Source organism: Sander lucioperca, chromosome 15 (genome assembly GCF_008315115.2).
Source record: "Sander lucioperca isolate FBNREF2018 chromosome 15, SLUC_FBN_1.2, whole genome shotgun sequence".
Lineage (NCBI taxonomy): Eukaryota > Metazoa > Chordata > Actinopteri > Perciformes > Percidae > Sander > Sander lucioperca.
Window position 1 is genome coordinate 3361433 of NC_050187.1, and position 22750 is coordinate 3384182.

A 22750-nucleotide genomic window follows, 5' to 3' on the forward strand; every position below is an offset into this window, starting at 1 on the left:
CCTCTGTCGTAAGGACTTGGAAACTGTTATTCATGCTCTTATTTCGTCTTGTATTGACTACTGCAATTCCTTCTATTCTGTGATTTGCCAATCATCTTTATCATGCATGCAGCTTGTCCAGAATGCGGCTGCTAGATTGTTGACTGGTACCAGAAGGAGGGATCATAGCTCCCCAATATTGGCTTCTCTTCACTGGTTACCGGTCAAATATAGAATCGATTTTAAGGTAATGTTACTTGTTTTTAAGGCATTACATGGATTGGCCCCTTTATATATTACTGATCTCCTTACCCTACATCACTCCTCCAGGAACCTAACATCGTCTAATCAGTTCCTTTTAGCTATTCCACAGACTCGGATGAGAACAAAGGGTGATTGTGTCTTCTCCGTTGTGGCCCCGAGACTCTGGAACAAACTTCCCATTCATATTAGGTCCTCCTCTACTGCCGAGATCTTGAAGTCTCGTCTTAAAACATATTTTTATTCTTTGGCATATGATTTAGTTTAAGGACATTTGTATAGAAGTCTGTTGTTTGTATGATGTTTATTGTGTCTATATTTTTATTGTCTTCCTTTATTTTTATAACATAATATAACTTTGTACAGCACTTTGTTCAGCCTAGGTTGGTTTTAAATGTGCTCTATAAATAAATTGACTTGACTTGACCACCAGTCCAAGACTCCAAAATATGCAGTTTAATATCACGTGAGGCAAAGACAGGTAATAAATCATGACAGTCAATGTAGAAGCTAGGACTATAATGTTTGACTTTGTCCTAACAAATTAGGCCTAATCAACTTTCAACTACTGTATTAATATGCTTGCCATTTAGCTTTCTTGAATAAATATTGTCAAACTGTGACCTGTGGACCTCATATAATTATTAGAGCTTACATTGTGACCCATTTCTTACTTGTTGCCCTGACATTAAAAAAAATGTTTTTTCTTGAGTTATTGTTTTTAAGTTTGGAATAAACTACACTATATAAGGGAAGATGATGGTGGCCAAAGTGAAAAGCTTGTTTGCAACTGGTTGATTTCTAAAATGAAATGTTTCTCGTGTTATCAGTATGGGGACCACTGGAACTCTCTCAAAGCCCCCTGGAGGTATCCATGTTTAACCGAATAATTTATTCTTGACAAACACAGCAACACAGGCGACTCTCTCTCTCTGTCTATCTCTCTCTCTGTGCCTCTGTGTGTGTCTATCTCTCCTCTCTCTCTCTCTCTCTCTCTCTCTCTCTCTCTCTCTCTCTCTCTCTCTCTCTCTCCCTGTCTCTCTCTTTCTGTGTGTGTGTGTGTGTGTGTGTGTGTGTGTCTCTCTCTCTCTCTCTGTGTCTCTATGCCTTTCTATCAGCTGGGTTTATTCTCAGCTGACTGATGCACACAACATAACAAGGCCTTTCTCTCGTCCTCTCTCTCTCTCTCTCTCTCTCTCCCCAGGTTCTCTCCTCCATCCGGTCGCCCCTCCTCTGCTGTGCACCTGCTCCTCCCCTCCTGCCTTATTATCTTCAGACTCAGAGCAGCGCTCCGTCCTCGCCAAGTGATGCTCCTCTGCGGCGCACATCGGTGGCTTATCACCGCCCGGCGCAGGGAGGAACGCGGCTTGTTTCTCCTCCTCTGGAAACAACGCTGAGGGACGGCACAACATGGGCATGTAACGGGGCTTGTGCGAGAGTGAGCCCGAGGAGGGTAGGACGACGAAGAAGCACTCAGGTCCCATCCGAGGGAAGAGAGGGAGGAGGTGGAGGAGGAGGACTCCGGGGAAAGGGTCCCGGTGGGACGGAGGGAACGCACGCAGCGGAAGGTTTTGTGCTCTACATAGTTTGAAAATGGACTAAAGGCGCCTATTTCTGTTCTTTGGTTGTAACAGAATATAATCACGGGATTTGAAGGAAAGGTTGTTGGAGTTGCGGCGGCTCGCGCGGTGCCTTTCTGTTTGCGATGGAGTGAGTGAAAGAGAGGGCGCGCGGTAACTTCAGCCTCGCCATGAAATCAGTGTTTTTCAGCCGCTTCTTCATCCTGCTGCCCTGGGTCCTTATTGTCATCATCATGATCGATATGGACAGTAAAAGGGCGGTCCGGGCTCCAGTGGCCGGTCGCACCGGCAGGGCGCAGCGGGCCGCCCGAAACGGCGAAACGGGAGTCGGTGGCGCCCAGAACCAGTCCGCTCTGCCGGTTATCTACGCCATCACTCCTACGTACACCCGGCCGGTGCAGAAAGCGGAGCTGACCCGTCTGGCCCACGCCTTCCGCCAGGTGCCCCGGTTCCACTGGATCGTAGTAGAGGACTCGACCACGCGCACGGAGCTGGTGGCGCGCTTTCTGGCCCGGTGCGGCGTGCCGTACACACACCTGCATGTGTTCACTCCGCGCAGGTTTAAGCGCACCGGGATGCCACGCGCCACCGAACAGAGGAATGTGGCTCTCGCGTGGCTCCGGCAGCACCGGGGCGTGCGGGACGCCGGGGTGGTTTTCTTCGCGGATGACGACAACACCTACAGCCTGGAGCTGTTTGAGGAGGTAACCGGACATTAAACATGTCCCCTGTGTAATTAAGTAGTCTACTGTCTGTCCTGTTAACTAACTACTCATCACTTTACCGCGGACTAATGCACTATGGCATTAACGTAACTGCAAAATATGAATTAAAGGGGGCAATTTTATTTTGAAAACTGTGAGATGGAAGGGCGTAACTTTGGTTTCAAAATTGGGGGGAGGGGGGGGGGTCTCCATGTTTGAGTAAAATTGAAATTTTGAGCATATCAAACAATTCGTTTCCTGCATTCTGGTGAACTTTTTTGCAACAATTTGTGCCTTCTCTGCATCAGGAAATTATTATAAGATATTAAGGGGGCTTGCACTGGCCAGTTTTGATTATTAAGGGGGTTGTAACCCCCCACCCACCCCCCCGTAAATTACGCCTATGCATGGTACAGTTTATTGCGGTTAAAATAGTCTATCTTACACGTAAAAGTCCTGCATTTAAAACCTAAATGTGCAATAACAGAAGTAGCCTATACAATGTAGGCTACCTAAAGGGATACAATGTAGGTTCTGAAAGAGAAAATAGCAAATATATTTTACAAAGGAAAAGTTAAACTCATAAGTAATAACAAAAAAAAAAAAAAAAAAAAAAAAACCTGGTCAGTAATACACTAAAGGGTTTTTGCTGCTACAACCTATGACTTGGTCTGGTATGACCAGTAGCTCATGGTGGCTAACGTTAGCAAACCATTAGATATTACTGTGTAACTGACTATTGAGCGTTTCTTCTGACATTATGTAGAATAACCCCTCTCAGAGTCATTTTACTACATATTATATCATAAGATGAGCATTAATATTGATGCATTAACATGTTAACAGCATTGTAATGTTGTAGCCAATGTACAGGGAGGTAAAATGTTAACCTGTAAAGTAACTAGCGGTCAAAGAAATGAAAATGTACATGAAAATTGTACTTAACTAGAGTAGGACGTAAGTGTTGGAGCCCACCAGCTCCAGCTGGTTCTGGTTCTGATAAACCTCAGAACCAGGGGCGATTCTAGGATCAGACCTTTAGGGGGGCTCAGCCCCTAATGGGAATGTGACAGGGATACAGTGCCTTGCAAAAGTGTTAACCCCCCCCTTGTCTCTTTCTGGTTTTACAGGCTGCATCACAGTAAATTGGTGTCATTTTCTAAACTTAACAGACTGTTCTAGCTGTTCTATTATTTGCCTTTAACCACTTAGTCATTATATCCATGGTACTGATGATTATTTGTCAAAAATCTTACTGTGTAACTATTTCGTGAAAGCAGCAATAGTCAACCCTACAGTATCGTCGTGATATCGATATCAAGGTATTTGGTCCAAAATAACAAATAGAATTGCTTTTCTCCATATCGGCCAGCTCTTATCAGCACTATGAGGGTAAAGGGTCTATTTCAGGGGTCACCAACTGGCGGACTCCGGTCCAAAACCGGACCGCGAGAGGATTCCATCTGGACCGCGAAGCCTTTCGACCCAACTGGGAAATATCTATAAATTATATCTGTATTTCTCTTTAAAAAAAGGATTTTTTAACAGGCAGAACGAGGCCAGCTCTGTAGACCTGTATGGGTCCTGCGACCGCCTGCGACTGTTTGATGCCGTTGCTAGGTTGCAACGAGTTCTATGAGGCCGGTGTGCCTCATTTCCAAGGGGGTAAGAGAGCCTTCACATTTTGATGCTATCAAGCCATCACCTGCCGTTAGCATCCCATTGACTGCCATTCATTTGGCGTCACTTTGACAGCGAATAACTTTACATCTGAAGTGTTTAAAGACTCTATTTGTCCATTGTTTATTTCTAAAGAGACACGACAATGTATAAAAGGCTCCATTACCTTGTATCTTACGTTATGGCTCCGTAGCAGACGTTTTTGTAAAAATAGCCTAACGATTGTGTCATAACCAAGCGACTTTCTGTGCATAGTATTACCGTATAGTCAGGAGAAGCTCGCAGGCAGTTTCGACTTACATTATCTGTTTAAGTTTAATTACTAATGTTAACTAGCATTTTAGTTAGCAATAATTAGTAATAGTTAGCAAAGCCTGTGCCTATGTTACCTCCTAACATATACCTACGCTCTCCGTCTCTGCAAGATTGGGAATGATTGAGATTTCTCTTGGCACAGCTACCAGAAGACTTACAACTTTCAGACAGGCTGCTTACGTCACATCTACATCGTCAAGCTCAGTTTGAGGCTGCGCAGTAACGCTCAGCCATCACCAGAAAAGTGCTTCTAATAGACTTCACTGGTCTCCGTGGAAATCTACGGCATCGCTTTGTCCATTAATTTGACTGTCTATGATCATTTCCAGGGAGTCTGTTGCGATTGTCAAAAGTAGAAATATTAAACGCCACTATGAAACTAGACACAGACACTTCGAGGAAACTTACCCATAATAATATGCGCGATCTACACGAGTCCTGTTTCACTCTCTCACAGCGCAACAGCGGGCATATGAGTGTTTGCTGAGAATGCAGCGGATTTTGGGACAACATAAAAATCTCTTTACCTATGGAGAAATGGTAAAGGAGTGCATGTACTATTAGTGACAATGCCCAGCTTTTGGTATATGTGAGATTTTACAATGTAGAAAGGGAAGGTTTTTGTGAGGACATCTTAGGTCTTACGTGTCGTACCAGAGGGGAAGACATCAGGCCATAAAAGAAATGTTGACACATAGAGGGATTAGCGTGATAAATGTCCATGTGTCTATGAATGATCTTATGGATCTGATTTGTGATTTATTTTAAGCTAGAAGGTTTGTACTTCTATCTGCAAGCGATTATTAAGCTCAGGTCAGCCTAAAAGAGCACTTTATTTAGTTTTCCTTTGAGGAGGTTTTATTTTTATGGACTGAAAGGAATATTTACAAAGCCAATTTTGATATGGTTTATGGCACTTTGTTTTTCATTTCGTCAGCCTGTTTGAGTTCATTAATGATTTTGCATTTTACCAAAAAGCTTTAACAAAGCAGCCCGAAAGACAGAATAGAGCAGTGTTCTATCCTTTTGTTAAGGTCCTCCCCAAAACAGGTTACTGTAAAACTAAGAACACTGTAGGCTGCATTGTTAAATAAAAATGTTGACTAAGGGACCGTTCAGTATTTATGGAATGGACCACCGGAGGAAAATAGGGAAGGGTCATGTCTTTTTATTTTTTGTTGAAGGTAGGGTCATCTAAAATTTTTTAGTCTGGGCGGGGGGGTCACCCAACTTTTTTATTCATGAAAAGAGCAAAATTTCAAAGTGGCTTGTTTGGTGCATATTTATCCATGTAGCTCTCAGTCTCGGCACCCTAGCAGATGGGTCTGACCGCATATGCGGAGTTTGCTGGGGGGCAGGAGGAGCACTGCCCCCCTGGTGGCTCAAACAGGTAATTGCATTGTTTAAAAAATGAGTGGAATAATTACGACCAGCTATTTTATAAATTTCTTAAATAACACAAAACAACTAAATGGTAGTAGGTAATACATCTGATTTCATATACTGCTTTAGTAAAAAAAATATTACCTGGCTGACGATGGGAGCAGCAGGACACAAAAAACTGGACAAAGACTGGATATCTTGCCGTGCCAAGGTTGCAATAAAGGTTTCCTAAATGACATGTGTATACATTTGATGTCAGCTTACTAATTGATTGCGGGTTTTGTGTAGATTTGGACTTGTATACGTTTATTCCACTTTGTTTAAACGGCGAAGTGGAGAGGCCTCGTTCGCCTGTTTGGAGCTGGCTGGTGAATGTGACGGCCTTGCTGGATACACTGTGACCCTTTTTGTGGATCTGCTGATCGCTGTGGATTACCTTTTTCCGTGTCATTGGATTACGGCAAAATACGGATCTTTCTTCTTAACGTGTCTTAACATTTTATGGTGAGTTTGGAGAGGCATCTCAACAGACTGTAGGTCCAACACTGATTGTTCACCGTTACATTTTAGTTGAATTTAACCGTCTGTCTATTGCGTTCCAAAACAGCCGTGCCGCGATTGGATTTCATAAGGGCGAATTGTTAAATTGTTACAATGTAATTTAAAATCTGCTTTAAAAATAAACGTGTTTTGGAATATAATGTTCAGCTTCGGCAGCTTTACCTATGTGCTAAAATATACAATGACGAAGCCTAGTGACAAGTCCATAGCAACCAGTGTTGAATTGGTGATTTCCCAGTGTCCTTTCCTGATTGGTCTCAATGTTTTATTGTTTTATTTCACGTGAATACTAGTTTACTAGAGGAGTAACTAAGTATTTAAAAGTGTGCATTTAGTTTCCATGCTTATTGTGTTTCCACAACAATGTTAGTGAGTAAATCTACTGAAATGGCCACCACACCATAACAGGGGAGTGTGATGTGTAAGATGAGGATGCAGAGGTTAACTCATATATGTCATGGCTGTAAAAATCAAATAGCGTCTCTACTTCTTTGCAAAGTGCAAACTTGCACGCAAGGGGATGGTCATACCTCTTTTTCAAATCATTTTGGATGGTCATAGGAAAAATATTACTGGTGAGGGTAGGGTCAAGTCTTTTAAGGTTAGAGGCCCCAAAACTCCTCAGGTGACCCCTTAATTAAATAACGGACAGTCCCTAAACTGATTTCTTTAGTATTTGCAGGTATCGAATTGTTCGGACCTCAGCAGGGGCTGATTTACTGGACCTTTTGCAATTTAAGTTGAATACCCCTGGACTAGTCTTTCCCCAATAGGGATCATTTCAAAGAAATTCAAACATTGAAATTCACTGGTTCTTTATGTTTATAAGGAGCCCACTGAATACTTACTAAAAACCCTGTGGAGGATGAATCCCATTTTTAAAACCGCTTGTTTCACCAGGCCATTGTTAAACCAATGTATTTTAGTAGCGCAAGCGGTGAAACTATATGGACACTTGGTCAAGTGAAGGCCTTTTTAATGAGTGAGAGAAAGAACAGATGAAGAGTAAGAGGGAGTACTGACTGACAGAAAAAGAGAGAGGGGAGAAATGTACAGAGGCTCAGTCCTTGCCGCAATGGCCGCAGGTTCAAATCCGACCTGCAGCCCTTGGCTGCATGTCATTCCCTCTCTCTCTCTCCCCTTTCATGTCTGGGCTGTCCTATCAAATAAAGGCCTAAAAAAATGCCACAAACAAAATATTAAAAAAATAAATAAAATAAATGCACATACACTCATGCACAACAATGCTTCTCTGATTTCTGCTCACTCTGATTACCGCCATTCAAAGATAGCTGGCCGCAATTCTGAAACTGCTGTAATTTGCTCCTATAATAAAATGTTTTGCATTCTAAACATTTTATTATTGGAGCAGCCGTTTCAACGCTGCACTGAATAATATAGTACAATCTAAAGGAATATACCTGATTGCAGTGGTGGAAGAAGTATTCAGATACTTTACTTAAGTAAAAGCACCACACTGTAAAAATACTCTGTTACAAGTAAAAGTCCTACATTGAAAATGTTACCTAAGTAAAACTATGTAATTATAATCAGGAAAATGTACTCAAAGTATTTAAAGTAAAAGTACTCAATGCAGAAAAAATAAAACATCGTATTTTATAAACTACATGTGTTTAGTTTGCAAAACTCTTAATTTGTAACTAGTAACTAAAGCTGTCAGGTGAATGTAGTGGAGTAAAAAGTACAATATTTCTCACTGAATTGTAGCGGAGTAGAAGTAGAAAGTGGCATGAAAAGAAAAGACTCAAGTAAAGTACAAGTAGCTCAACATTTGTACTTAAGCACAGTACTTGAGTAAATGTACTTAGTTACATTCCATCCCTGAGCCAAAGAGCCTTCCCCAACAGCTCCGATTCACTGTTCTTCTGCGTGGGTTCAGATGCACACAGTGTTTTTTTATTGTTTTGTTTTTTTTACATTTCTTTTTCACACGATTTTTGGTGCTTTTTTTCTTAATGTTTAAGTGTTTTTTCTCAATTGTTTTGCCATTTTTCCAACATTTTTGGCATTTTTTTCTGACGTTAATAAAATAAATAGGAAAGACCCAAGTCCAAGTACCTCACATTTGTACTTAAGTACAGTACTTGAGTAAATGTACTGATAGGGTTGGGTACCGACCTCTGTACTTTTTTGGGTACCGACCACATTATGTCAGTACTACCAGGGACTGATTCACATGAAAACAAACTGTGCAAAATTTCCATATCTGTAAGCGCAAGCTTATCTGTCCTCTATGAATGTTGATAGAGAGCGGGGCTCCGACACACACACACACACACACACACACACACACACACACACACACACACACACACGTGTGCGCAGAGATGCGGACGGAGCAAACGTCTCTGCAGTTTTGTTTAAGTCACAGTGAGTCACGGCAATGCCGATGAAGTTGTTGTAAGTGTGGTTACGGTTTTCAAAACTTCATGCATGCGGAACCGAATTTCAGGCACCGGTATCGTTCCGATAAAAATGTGAACGGTACCCAACCCTACTGCCTGATTGTAATACTACTACTAGAATGTAAACAATTTCAGGGTGAGTGATTTAGTAGTCTCGCTTTGCCAGACCATCCACACGCTGCAGAGCGGAGGAGGGTCTGGCTAGTCCAGGCTAGTCAGGCTGAATGCAACACTTAAAAAAACCCTCAGTATTGTGTGAACTCAGTGTGCTGTAGCTGAGTCTACTGTCTCTGACACACAGGGCCAGATGTACTAACGCTTTTGCGCCCACTTTCGCAACGTGCGTGTAAAAGCATGGCGAGGTATGTACAAACAGGCCACACTGAGGTAAAAGCGCAGACTGCCTGTCGCGGGAACTGAAAATGGCAAATTGTGCTTTTCCGTGTCATGCATATGCATTCACGGGAGGGTCAAGGGGAAAGTGGGAGTTTCCCATTAAGAGATGGGAGGGGAAGTGTAAAGTGTGCCTAATTATGTATTCCGCGGTATGTACAGAAACCACCCGAGAAAGCACGCCTCTATTTTGCGGTGAAAATTCTCCGCCTCTTAAAAGCAGGTGTAAACCAGGAAGCGGGTTTCCTCACATATGGCTCCTGGTGAAATGGCAGCAGTAATCTGAGCAAGACAAAGACATAGGCCAAGGAGACGAGCTGAAAAGATTTTTGCCACAAGGATTACACTTTTTCAGTTGAGTGAACACAAAATCCTTAAGCGTTACAGATTAAGCAGCCATGAATATTACAGTTACTGGAAGAAATCAAAGATGACATTGTATCTCTGACTCAGCGTTCAAATTCCATTCCAGAAGTTGTTAAAACTCCTCGCTACATTACAAATATTGGCATCAGGATCATTTCAAACAGTCATAGCATCAGCAGTGGGAAAATTGCAATCTGCACTCAGCCGTATCATAGCACAAGTACTTAACTCTTTGCTACAGATGTACTAACGCTTTTGCGCCCACTTCAGGCGTATTTGTTTCGCAACGTGCGTGTAAAAGCATGGCGAGGTATGTACAAACAGGCCACACTGAGGTAAAAGCGCAGACTGCCTGTCGCGGGAACTGAAAATGGCAAATTGTGCTTTTCCGTGTCATGCATATGCATTCACGGGAGGGTCAAGGGGAAAGTGGGAGTTTCCCATTAAGAGATGGGAGGGGAAGCGTAAAGTGTGCCTAATTATGTATTCCGCGGTATGTACAGAAACCGCCCGAGAAAGCACGCCTCTATTTTGCGGTGAAAATTCTCTGCCTCTTAAAAGCAGGTGTAAACCAGGAAGCGGGTTTCCTCGCATATGCCTCCTGGTGAAATGGCAGCAGTAATCTGAGCAAGACGAAGACATAGGCCAAGGAGACGAGCTGAAAAGATGTTTGCCACAAGGATTACACTTTTTCAGTTGAGTGAACACGAAATCATTAAGCGTTACAGATTAAGCAGCCATGAATATTACAGTTACTGGAAGAAATCAAAGATGACATTGTATCTCTGACTCAGCGTTCAAATTCCATTCCAGAAGTTGTTAAAACTCCTCGCTACATTACAAATATTGGCATCAGGATCATTTCAAACAGTCATAGCATCAGCAGTGGGAATATTGCAAGCTGCACTCAGCCGTATCATAGCACAAGTACTTAACTCTTTGCTACAGTGCAATTTACGGTATAGTGGGTGGAGAAAGGCGCTGATTACCCGATGAACTGCAGGTTTGGTAAATACGACGTAAGCTGAAGTATCACAACGTGCGCTTTCTGCGGGTTGGCCATCGCGCTGATAACGCTACATTCGCAAATGTACGTACATCTGGCCCATAGTCTCAGTGTTAGATCCCGTGGCTGCAGCTCAGTGTAAAGAGCATCTGTTTGATTTGTTGATAGCACGCTGTCCTCTCTCTGTCCTCCTGCCTATTTCATTACCCAGCTCCTCTGTGCAGGTAATGGCCTGTCATTGAGAGATAAAAGGCTGTCATACGGCAGTAATAACCTGCAGAAACTATCTGCAGGCTTTAGACTGATGGCAGTAACTGTGCTTATAGTGGGTGGCAGCTTCATATTAGAACATCATTTCAAGAAGAAAAATGACTAAGTTGACATTGTTGCAACTAAAATACTATTTTACCGTGACTCTTTGTAATAATCGAACTATAAATCGAGGAATCTCTGTGCGTGAATGCGCAGTAAAGCAGCGGGGGCAGGGAGTTGCCAGTTCACTGGCTCTACTACCAACCCCGGTCTCCTGGGTGAAAGTCCTGTGTTGTTTGACCCATCCACCACCCCAACCTGCCTCCTTACACGCGAGTCTTTAATACTACTCTTTACTGTTGTCGCTCTTTTTACTACGTAATCTAACAGCGCCAAGGTTGAGCTGCTGCTATGCCCAGTGCGTCCCTACAGACGCTAAAGGGTGATTTTTGCCTCGGTATCTGATGCTGAAAACCATTGACCAAGCGTCAGTATTTGAGAATGAGAACGGGTTGTCCAAGCATGTCTTCGCAGTGGGCTACCAGTGTCCTGCCAAAAAGTGATCATCCGCCCAAAAACTGATTGCTGTCTACCCTACATGCAAATGAGGAAATGGATCACACACATGTTAGCTGAACGGCCAGGTTCTTGGGCTCTCCAGCACATTGCTCCGGCCGTTCTGCGTGCTGTAGCGGCTTCCCCAGCAGGCTAAGCCGGGCTCCCTGCTTCCTCCGCACGGGCCAAATCGCTAACTGGATGTGTGACTGCTAGACGAAAATAAGGGAACACGCCAAATATCTAGATGAGCTGCAACCGAGCCGCGGCTGATTCCACCGCGCGTAAAGTTAGACAAAGTTGTGGGGGAAAGGTTCCGAAAAGGCACGCACTCCAAACAGGCGCTGCACACCATTTCTCATGCTTAATAAACTACTGTATTTTCTCAAGGAATAAAAAGATTCACATTCTGTTTTTCACACATGTAGAAGAACCCCCTGCTCACTGTCACACCAAATTTGGATCAATCAGCAATTGCATTGTAATATTATATATAATTCATATACCGTGTATTTCAACATGAGACATGAGACATGCACTGTAACAAAAGATACACCATATCTACTCAATAAAAATGAGGCAACAGATTACAAGCAATATTATTAATTAAATTTCACATGGTTTGGTATTGAGTAAATATGAATTAAATGAGACCCTTAATAGTTATCCATTTAATATGAGTATATTCGAATAGAAAACAGTACAGAATTAAGTATAACCTAAACAAAAATATTGAGTTGATTTGAAAAAGATAAACTCCCTAATGTGTAAATAGTACTAATAAAAATTAATTTAATTCTACATATCAATGATATATAATTGAGTAATAATCATCTACATTAATCTGCACATCGATTTGAATTTAATCAATGCAATGAATTAAATCTAAATATTCTTTTTTAGGAATAACTACTCTATGGCCCAGAAAACACAGAACTTAACAAATATTCAAATAAGAATTTTATTAGCAATTCACTTTTGTACTTTCGACTCATTGTAGTAGTGCTGGGCAGTACACCAGTATACGGGTATTAATTTCCCATATGATATGAATTTTTCATATACCGTAATACCGGTGCAATGCCGCAGAGAACGCTACCGCCGAATTGATCTGCGAGTGACTTCAGAAGGGAGCCGTGTTAACTTCGTACCCTTCTCACTCATGGTTGTAAATTTACGACAATTAATAACCCACAACTAACTCTCTTTAATAGGATAAAACACCATAGCACACAACTATTTGTGACTTTAACAATTTCTAACACTAATCATTTTACATTTAGCCTACAAATTTACGCAGCCAAACGGCATGCTGGGTAACATTATAGCTGCTAGCTAGCTAGGTTGACAGGAAGTGCTTTTCAATTAAAATTAGCCTGATTACATTGATTTGAATTAACTTAATATTCTCTCTATTTGGGATTAGATAAATATAATGCTTATGTTTTATTTAACTACAATGGTTGGATTTTATTCCAAACATTTTTATTTGAAATTTAATTAAATATTTGCCTCAAAATCAAAAACACAATCATATTGAATATATTTTACCTAATACATTAATTCAAATCTACATGACCACAGAATCATTTCTTACAGTGTGAGCACCTCTTTTTGGGGGTGAAATCCATGTTGATTGAACAACCGGAAAAAAAGCATTGTTAATTCAATGTTTTAACTAATTGTATGACTTTATTAGCTACTGTAGAGCAAAAGGCAATGCATTAGTGAACTGCAGTTGCCCAATTAACAGATGAAGACCCCCAGCCGGAACAAAATCAGCCTCATTCTCGACTCTGGGTTGTTAATTACATGAAAGTAGCTGCCCTGCTTTGCTCTGAGAGCGGGCTGCAAACTATTTAGTTATTTTAGTTATATTTTTATCTATGTTTTACAACGCCCCCTGCACCGCCAACCCTACCAAAAAACATTGGTACGTAGCAAATGTTTAACAAGCCTCCCCACATTCCCCTTCTCTCAAGAAGTCAGGTGGAAAGGCTTTTAAGACCAGAGTTAAAAGGTGTATTCTCTGCTGCCGCACATTAGTCAGCTCTCAGTTTGGCATGGTTTATTATGCATGTGACACGTTCCGGCTGAGTCGCCTCCTTGCAGTCAATAGGGTGTCAGAAAACGCAAGGCTGCTCATTTAATGCAGCCCATGCAATTACACCTTGATTGCCTCTTAACACACACTGCTTCCTGTTGGTTTCCTATAGTGATTCTAGAATCCCAAACGGTTTCTCTGGGTTCTCATAGTTTCTTTCAGAAATGTATTCTTGTAAGGACAAGACAAGCTTGTTAAACAGTATTTAAACCATTATTGGACAGTAAAACCCAATTTATACCAAGAATAATGGAATTGTAATGGTTAGAAATCTCCTAAGCCACAGTGAATGAAGCTTGGCAGTCCAGCAACAGAAATGTAGCTCCCTGATGATCAATAATGCATAATTCTTGCTTGCTTCATTTTAGCCACAGTTCAAGGTAAAGTGACACTTGTGAGATGCAGATTTGCATAGCACTAAATTGTATAGTGTTGGTTTATTATTATTACAACTTGGTTCCTTTTCTCGTAGTTTTTGGTTATGATTCCTACCGGTAGTGATAGCATAGCAACCAAGTTCATCTCTGAGATCTGGGAACAGGACAACATCACTTAAAAAACAAGTTCCCCATCCCATATATCAGGCGATATCAGTTGTTTATTCCTACCCTCTAATACGACCTAAAAGAGCATTTCATAAATTAGCGCCCCCCTAGCGGTGGCAGGAAATACGACCCACAGGGTCGTTTTCTATCTGCATATCTTAACAACCGAACATAACGGTTAAAACACGTTAACGTTGTGAAATGGTCACAGTTTGGTTAGGTTTAGGCACCAAAACTACTTAGTTAAGTTTAGAAAAAAGATCATGGTTTGGGTTAAAATCAGACGTTACGTTACCTAACTTCCGGGTTACAAACGGGACGCAGAACGTGATGTAGTTCCGTTTGTTCTGTAAAGTAAAAAATAAATAAAAAAATGGCGTTTACTTTTATTTTCAAACGACACACAAACCCCGGTCTCCTGGGTGAAAGGTTTAGAAGAATCTTGGGTGAAAGTCCTGTGTTTGTTTGACCCATCTACCTTTGATTAACCTTCCTCCTTACCCAAAATTTGGCAATCTAATGCTTTGTCACCTTACTTCCTGCTTTGCTCTCGTAATAGTTACGGGAGGCTACTAGAGGGTGCTACTATATATGTTATTATGAGTCGTAATTGCTGCTTTAACAAACGACCTATGGGAGTGTTTTTTTGGGGGAGGACAGTCTTCTCTTAAAAGAAGTCACGTGTGTGGCAAGAAATATAAGCAGTTAAACCTAATTTACACTTAGTCACTTCTTGCATCTTGTGCGGAACAGAAAGCTGTCTGATCTCAAAAAAGCTAAGTGTAAAAGCATCCGAGAAGCATTCAAGACTGGAGGAGGCTTGAGATGCATTCTAGCTAGATGTTGAAAAGGTGTAAATGCATCCGTCTCTCCATGACACATAATATTCCATAGTGTAACTATGTCATTTGCAGTCTGTGGAAATAGTCACTCACTGTCTGGTTTCCTTAATACATCCATGGTCTGTCTCCTGTCTTTGTGATAACAGCAGCTAACATTTCACTGAAATTACACTGGAATTAGCTGTTTGTTCTTCATCTCACTTAAGCAACGAGGCACTTACCAAACAGCTTCAGGTGCATTACCATCTCCTACTCGACCGGAGGCGGTCCGACCCTGATTTACATGTAGCCCAGAAAACATAGACAGACTGTAATCATATTTGTGACCTAGAGACCCATATATGTGGCTAAGTGCATCTGTTTCTTTTATCTGCACACTTGCAATGACAAGTGTAAAGGAAGCTTGAGACAGAAAGTTTTAAATAAACCCCCAGATTAGCAAAGTTATTACCAAAACTGTCTGTTTGAAATATATCCATTGAATATCTCCATTAAATTGTGAAATAATCCAATATATTTTTAAAACTTCATTACTAGGTCATTGTTATTAAGTGGGGTTTTTTCCATTCTATATTTTTTCACAATTACAGAGCTTATTGCAGGTCATTTTAATCTAAGACAGCCAATCATATAACTGGCTTTGTCCTGTTTGGACAAAGATTTTATTAAACACTTTGTGTCTCCATAACTCCATGAGCTCCACTATGACCTACTGTATTTGCCTGTATTTTTCTGTGCAATGAGGGATTATTATGGACATCCACTTTTGGTTTTCCTCCAAATAAAGGGTTTAGATAATCTGACTAAACTCTTGGCTTGTTTGATCGTCTGCTCACATTTGTGCTGTTGGATCTCAGCAATTGTTTTGGTGAGTACAGTGTTATCATAACCAATATAAATGATGGCCAAAGCTACAAAGAATAAGACCTAAGTTGTTCTACACTCTTGAAACTCCTCGTTGTCTATGTAGGCTATTAAAGGTTGATCTAAGAGTAGTCTATATCGACGACGTTTCATTTCTGGGATTGTTCAGGTGTCGCTGGAAATTCCGCCGGATGTCCCTCTTTTCGGCCGGATGTTCGTCGGATGTTTGTGTTGCCATTCTAAACTACAGTCAATTTATGAGTACTATGGCTAAATCAAGACAGCTAGCTAGACTATCTGTCCAATCTGAGTTTTCTGTTGCACGACTAAAACAACCTTTGAACGTACACATATTCCACCAAAACAAGTTCCTTCCCGAGGCTATTTTGCTCCGTCCGGCGCTTAGTGCTGCCCAAGACTATTGTGATTAGTTTAAAGCAATGCCAAGAAACCAGAGCATGTTTTTCTCCCATCCCGGAATGCTGTGTGGACTAGCCTGACCCTCCTTCGCAGCGCTATGGAGGAAGGTCTGGCAATGTGAGACTTATCTAAGAGTAGCTATTCACCATTATTTTGACCGCAACTCTTTCTGTCCTGGGTCACTTTTTGAAATGAAGGAACCCCTTCAACTTGGTTGAGTTAAAAGCAATCAGGAAAATTAAGCAGTGCCCCCCCCCCCTCCTCTTCAGTTCTAAAAAGCTGACTCTGGGGATGGAGGGGTTTTCAGCTGATGGCAGCATGGCAGAGCTGTTTGATTCAGCTGCAGCAGCCTGTTTTTAAATAATTGAACTCCCCCCGGTCCTGAGAGCTCCACAGCAGTCACAGCAACTATTTTAGGGAGCAGGTATTTAGCCAAATGCCCCATGCTGAAGTGTGACTCATGGACACCTTTCTCGAATGGTGCCATACTGGGTCTAGTGCACATTTATTATTATTATTATTATTATTATTATATTATTAGTTCGGATATAGCTTTTCACATTGTGTATTAGTGGTAGAAACCCAGCTGTGCTGAAATGCAACTAAGATCTTTCTATTTCTAATCAAAGGGCTCAGAAACCTTAAAGTCCCAGTGAAACAGAAGTTGGGGCGTCTTTAGCTTCTGTACTGTGACGTACAGTATTTCCTATAGGGAAATGGAATATTTGAGCGGTAAATCAAATACTTTGCATTTGATTGGGCCTCTAAAAAGTGGGCATGCTTAAAGTTTAGTGCAGTACTGAGGACTCTAGGCAATGGCTCCACACAAACTTCTCCTATTGTTGCTGTTAGATCAGGAGGAGGACGAAAAGATTAAGGGAAACTTTGCAGTTTTTCAAACGGCTCAGTCACTGCAGCGCCGGCAGTACGTGCAGATGAACTGCGCCTCCCTCTATGCCGCCAGCTCATCTGCTTACCGCACACTGTCGTCTGGCAGCTGCTCCGTTAATCTGCTTGGAGCGTGTAGCATGCCCGTGCTGCTTTGGCACAGAGCCAGTAACATCTGCAAAGTTTCCCTTGATTGAATTAGACCCCAGCCACATTGTAAGCACCCGTGGCAGCACGTGGCTGGTATAGCAGATCTTTGTGTGTGTGTGTGTGTGTGTGTGTGTGTGTGTGTGTGTGTGTGCGTGTGTGCGTGTTGCGCGCCAACGTCGTCACAACCACTCACTGCTGTTGCTAGCTAGTTGTCGGTCTGGCGGGTTTATAGTCATGTGGGAGGGATATAAAAACTTGATAAAACATTTTCATTGGACATAAAATTAGCGAACCCCACTAGTGTAGTATGACTCATTAAACATTTGAAACCGTTTCACCGGAAGAGAACAGATAGTAATTATGATTGTTTCTTGGTTTAGTTTTTTTACATATATTTGCCATAGACCAAGAGATAAATTAAATTAATTATTATTAATTAAATTAACATAGGGACACAGAATTAACAATGGGAAAATGTATTTAAGTCCATTCATATTTTTTTGATAATTCTTCATTTTACATTCAGTGTTAATATTTTCCTCTCTCATATTGGTATTTTATTTTCATGTTTCCATCATTGGTCCAAACACACACATGCAAACATTAAGGATATATTTGATCAGTAGTCCAAACGGCAGACTCCAGGCCTACAGAGAATGGTGGGACGATTGGGGGGGGGTGGGCAGCACAAGGAGAAACTAGTTGGATAAAGGAACCAGAGTGAAATGGGAAATTCAATTTCCTCAAACCCCTATGAGCAATTATCATAATTACGTAGTGTAGTGGGAGAAGTGAGGGTGGGGGGTTGTAATGTCAGGGAAGCGAAGCAGAAAGGATTTGAACTTCGCCAAGAGAAAATGTCCGCGGTGGGGTTGGTAGGAGGATAAGGATGGGGAGAGAGCAAGGTGACGGAAAGGTTGAAGGCTTTTAAGGGCCAGTGTAAATGTAAAAAGGCGTTATGTGCCAGCTCTCTGCTAATTTCCACTTTCTTTTTTCTCTGAATGTGCAGTTTGATGACACACCCTCTCTATACTCTATACTCCCTCATCAAATCCCCATTTTGCCCTCGCTCACCACTGTGTGTAACAGTGATTGGGATACATTTACGTTAAAAAGAAGCTCATTCACCGAACCTGGATTTATTTGTAGCAATGGCGGTTTGTTATCTCCTGTTAGTTGGTAAATATGTCAACTATTTCAACATAATCACTATTGGCTATTATTCATGATTGAGGATGTGTGCCACATTAGAAGGAGCTATAAAAAGAAATAGTTCCAACAAAGGAAAATCAACTCATTTTCTTTCTCTCCCAGAGTGAGCTGACATGAACATTATCAGTTTTGTGTGTGCGATAATATGGACCTGAGGCAGTGTTTCCTAGTGTACGATAAGTATTATATATGAAAAATATGAGATATATCTCATATTTTTAGTGGGTTTTTTTTATAATAGTGAAATGGTGTGAGGGAAAAGTTACCCTGGATCTGCCATTAATGGTACAATCATATATTTGCAAGAAATTTCATTTGTGGTTTTAAAGTGATACTTTGCCCATTTTACACCAGCTCTGTGTCATGTATGTGTGGGCAGTGTGTTTAGATGATGGCTGTTTGGCTTCCCTCTATAGCGCCAGTGCACAGAGCTCCCCGTGGAGCTTAAAAGTGGAGGTCTGCCGATATTCGCCAGATGACGCAGAGTGTGTCACGGAGGTCCGCTGAGATCTTGGCAGACCTCTGCTGATCTATTCCATTCCACTGGCGCCATGGAGGAAAGCCAAACACCGCTCATCTAAACACACTGCCCACACAAAGATGACACAGAGCTGGTTTCATATCTGCAAAGTATCCTTTTAAACCACAAATTGCAATTTTTACATTTCTGTGTAATACAAGTTGAGCTGGTCAATGTATTCTGTCACTGTGGACAGCCGCGGCTAGCTGTTTCCACTGCTGCATGTTCCTATGCTAAGCTAAGCTAGCATGTCCGTACCTAATACAAAGACATGAGATTTATATTGTTCTTTTCACGTCAGTGAAAAAAAGCAAATGAATGTACTTCCAAAATTGTTGAACTATTTATTATATGCACCACATAATACAAGCAATCAAATTAATGAGAGGAATAGTGATGTATGACTGCAAAGAAACCAGCTATCTTAGGTATGAATCACTGCTTTGTGATCTGGGCTTACAAAACCGCTGGATTTTACGGTAAATACTTTGGTTGACATTGGTGTACGGTATACACACTAATGCACGTATGCACACAGACAGCTAGTTCCAGTGTTGGAAAGAAACACTGTGACATTACAGTACATGTAGCCTACCGGTTTATTCTCATGCATACACAACCACACACATAATTGAGTACACACACCCAATATGCGCACACCTTTATCTCTTAAATTTTTTCTCTCTCACATAAACCCATGAAGAAATTCAACCTGCACACATATCTTTTATTGCATCACAGTTTCATTGCCCATCCTCAGCCTCTCTAATTTGATTCATTCATTTTCTCCCGGCTCATTTTCCCCCTCCCTTTCTCTGATTGCCTCTGCCATGCATATTAATAACTCACAGATAAAAATACACTTGATTAAAATCACACCCAGCCCAGCCACCCGAACACTCGTCCCGGTGCGCAAACAACACAATGGCGGCTCTTTCTCCGGGGCAGGAGGCAGGAAACGAGACCATCCATAATGGATTTCATATACTCCGTCATTAATAGTCTCTTTGTGTGTACCCACAATTCACTTCTCACTATTTGTTTGCAGGGAAGGGGAGCTAGTGTTGATTACCCGAGCGAGCCTCAGCGCTCCCAGACAGTGTCCTGGCTGCGAGTCAGATGGAGTGTGATTCCTCTCAGCACTGTATTTCCCCCCCCCAGCCTTTCTTTTGTTTACTTGTAAATAGCATGCGTTTACTCACAGAGCTGCCGGTGCTGTAGTTTGTCAAGACTTGCGGGTCGTCGTACACCATGCTACATCTGATATTATTTTTCATGTGCGGCATAGATTAATTATTTGTTATCTCAGTGCAGTGTCTGTCCTCTGGTGAAGATATCCTTAATTGATAATGAGACAGGAACTTTTGTAACACATGACAGTGGCCGCCGGTGGCTCCAACTATACAGCCTAAACTGATGTACAGTAAGTGTGGGACAAAATATCGATACAGCAATATATTGTTGTGATAATCGTTACGCTGGCGCCAAATATCAATTTTAATTACAAAATAAGGTGCTCTAAATAGATTTCCCTGCTCCCAGCGTGGCTACTTCATGGCTCCACAAGGTGGCGCTCAACACATAAATGAGGGGAATTTGAACATAAGTTGAAGCTGAAGAGGAAGAGTTTTTTTAATGGGTTAGCGGACAGCAGTTTGAGGAAAATAACAGATGCTCTGGCCATGTTTAAGTCCAAAGTCTGGATCCATAGTTGCTCTATAGTTCTGTCATTTTAATTTACAAAATATACTGAAAAACCTGTTCTGCAGAATTGTGCTGCTTTCTAACAGTTTGGACTTGTAGTGAATAAAGAAAGAAAACCTGCATTTAATCTTTTAATAGAAATTGTGTATTCATAGTTAGACCGATATCGTGATGTATCATTATAGGATTTTGTAGCAATATATTGATTATCGCAGAATTGCTGTATCGTGATATTATCGGTATCGTGAGTCATGTATTGTGCATCATATCGTAGGGTACCCTGTGATTCCCAGTAAAGAACAAAGGCCTTTACAGACTCATCAGTGAAGCAAAGAGAGTGTGGAGAGTGATGGCAGAGAGCCTGTGTGCTCAGCAGGTCTTATCAGAAGAGGAAGGAGAATGAAATGACATTTCCTGGAATCATTCCAACCTTTGAATCACTTCAACACCCATATTCAAAATACATTTGTTTTTTTTGGGGGGGACATTTCTTTGGTCTTTAGATAGGATAGCTGAAGACATTAAAGTGGGAAAGAGAGGGGGATTGACATGCAGCAAAGGGCCGCAGGTTGGGAATCAAACCTGTGCCCATGGGGACAAGGACTGAGCCATGCTACATGGGGGCGCACGCTCAACCAGTTGTATTTTTCATTTCATTTCACTTCCCATAGGTGTGCTCGATCGAAAATGACCGTACGTGAACTCCTTTAACAGTCTTTGTTAGACAAGAAAACCCTTTCTTCCTGGACAGTTTTTTACTTTTTCAGAGTACTCCACTCCGTACCTCCTCTCTGTCTCTCAGCACCAACACTGAGTACAGTCGATGGTGAGTCAAACATAGTGTAGCTGTCAGACACCAGGAGACAGTAGTGAAACACAGGAGGTTTTGGGCTCCAGGTCATAGCATGTGCTTCTCTTGGTGTCACCTGGTAGTTGATCCGAACCATATATATCGTCATTCAGTTTCTCCATATTGTGATTTTAGTAGTCTTATTTTTCCTTATCCAAATAGACATTTTTCACAGCAGACATGGCATGTCATAGCAGGAAAAGCACACATGTAATTGATAACACTAAAAACAACTACATTACTGGGACACTTGATGGAACCATAGACTGTAAAAATAATGGACAAAGCTTCCGGGCCTGAAAAGTGAAACAATTAAGTGCCCTAAACCTGCATTCTATCTAATTTCCAGCAGGAGGCAACTCCACTGGTTGCAAAAAGAAGTCAGGAAAATGACCCTACTTCTCACTTTATTTATTACCTCAGTAAACATTTTCATAATGGGTTTATGGTCTCAATCGCTACTTTAAAGTCTTTCAGCATACAGCATGATGTTTATAATAAAGCAGGGGATGCTTTAGTGGTAAATCTCCACTGGATGACTCGCTTCAGAAGGGTTGAAAATTGGCAAATTTCCCCCTTTAGCATTAAGATTAACATTGGCTTGGCTATGTCATCCTCCCCAGCTCCAAAGCGCCGTCATAAATCGTCACATTGGGTTGCAACAAACCAAGATGGTGACGATTGGGTCAGTGTATCTTTTGGTCATTCGATTTTCATTTCATAAACAGGTATTAAAAAACAAAAAACGAATGGTTATTTGATTTTTGTTTTAAAATACAAAATTTGAAATTTAAATAAAGGGCGTTTTTTCCTTTTTTTGGTCAAAAGGGGATGGTAGATATTTAAAAATATGCTTTGATATTAATTTTCTATTTCATATAACATAAAATTAAATCACTCGAAAATAGAATCGAAAAAAGGCCTGTTTTTTCATATTCAGAGACCGGATGTTGTCATTTCCAATGCAACAGCGCCAGTGTACCAGTGTTGCTTTCAGCACAGGCTAAAATGACTTTGGAACATCTATACTGTTAATATTTACAGTCTATGCTTTGGAACCCTACTCTGATGGACTTTTATTTCAAATTGTCACATTTATTTATTTCCCTCTCCCTGCCTCCCTCCGACTCTCTGTCTTTTAGTACCAGCATTATGCAACATGACCCCACACAAATTGCAACAGAAACTCT

General features: G+C 41.4%; 1 protein-coding gene across 2 annotated transcripts in view; it reads left to right on the forward strand.

Moving 5' to 3' along the window:
• The first annotated feature begins 1329 nt into the window (after positions 1–1329).
• Positions 1330–22750, forward strand: part of b3gat2 (beta-1,3-glucuronyltransferase 2 (glucuronosyltransferase S)) — a 107988-nt gene continuing 86567 nt past the window's right edge. Inside the window, exon 1 of one of the 2 annotated variants that reach the window (XR_004103620.2) lies at positions 1330–2524. Coding sequence is in view for 1 of the 2 variants with exons in the window: in XM_031291175.2 (XP_031147035.1) it covers positions 1991–2524 (534 nt within the window). In the remaining variant the exon portion in view is untranslated. The remainder of the gene's footprint in view (positions 2525–22750) is intronic. The other variant, XM_031291175.2, reaches the window with a different exon arrangement.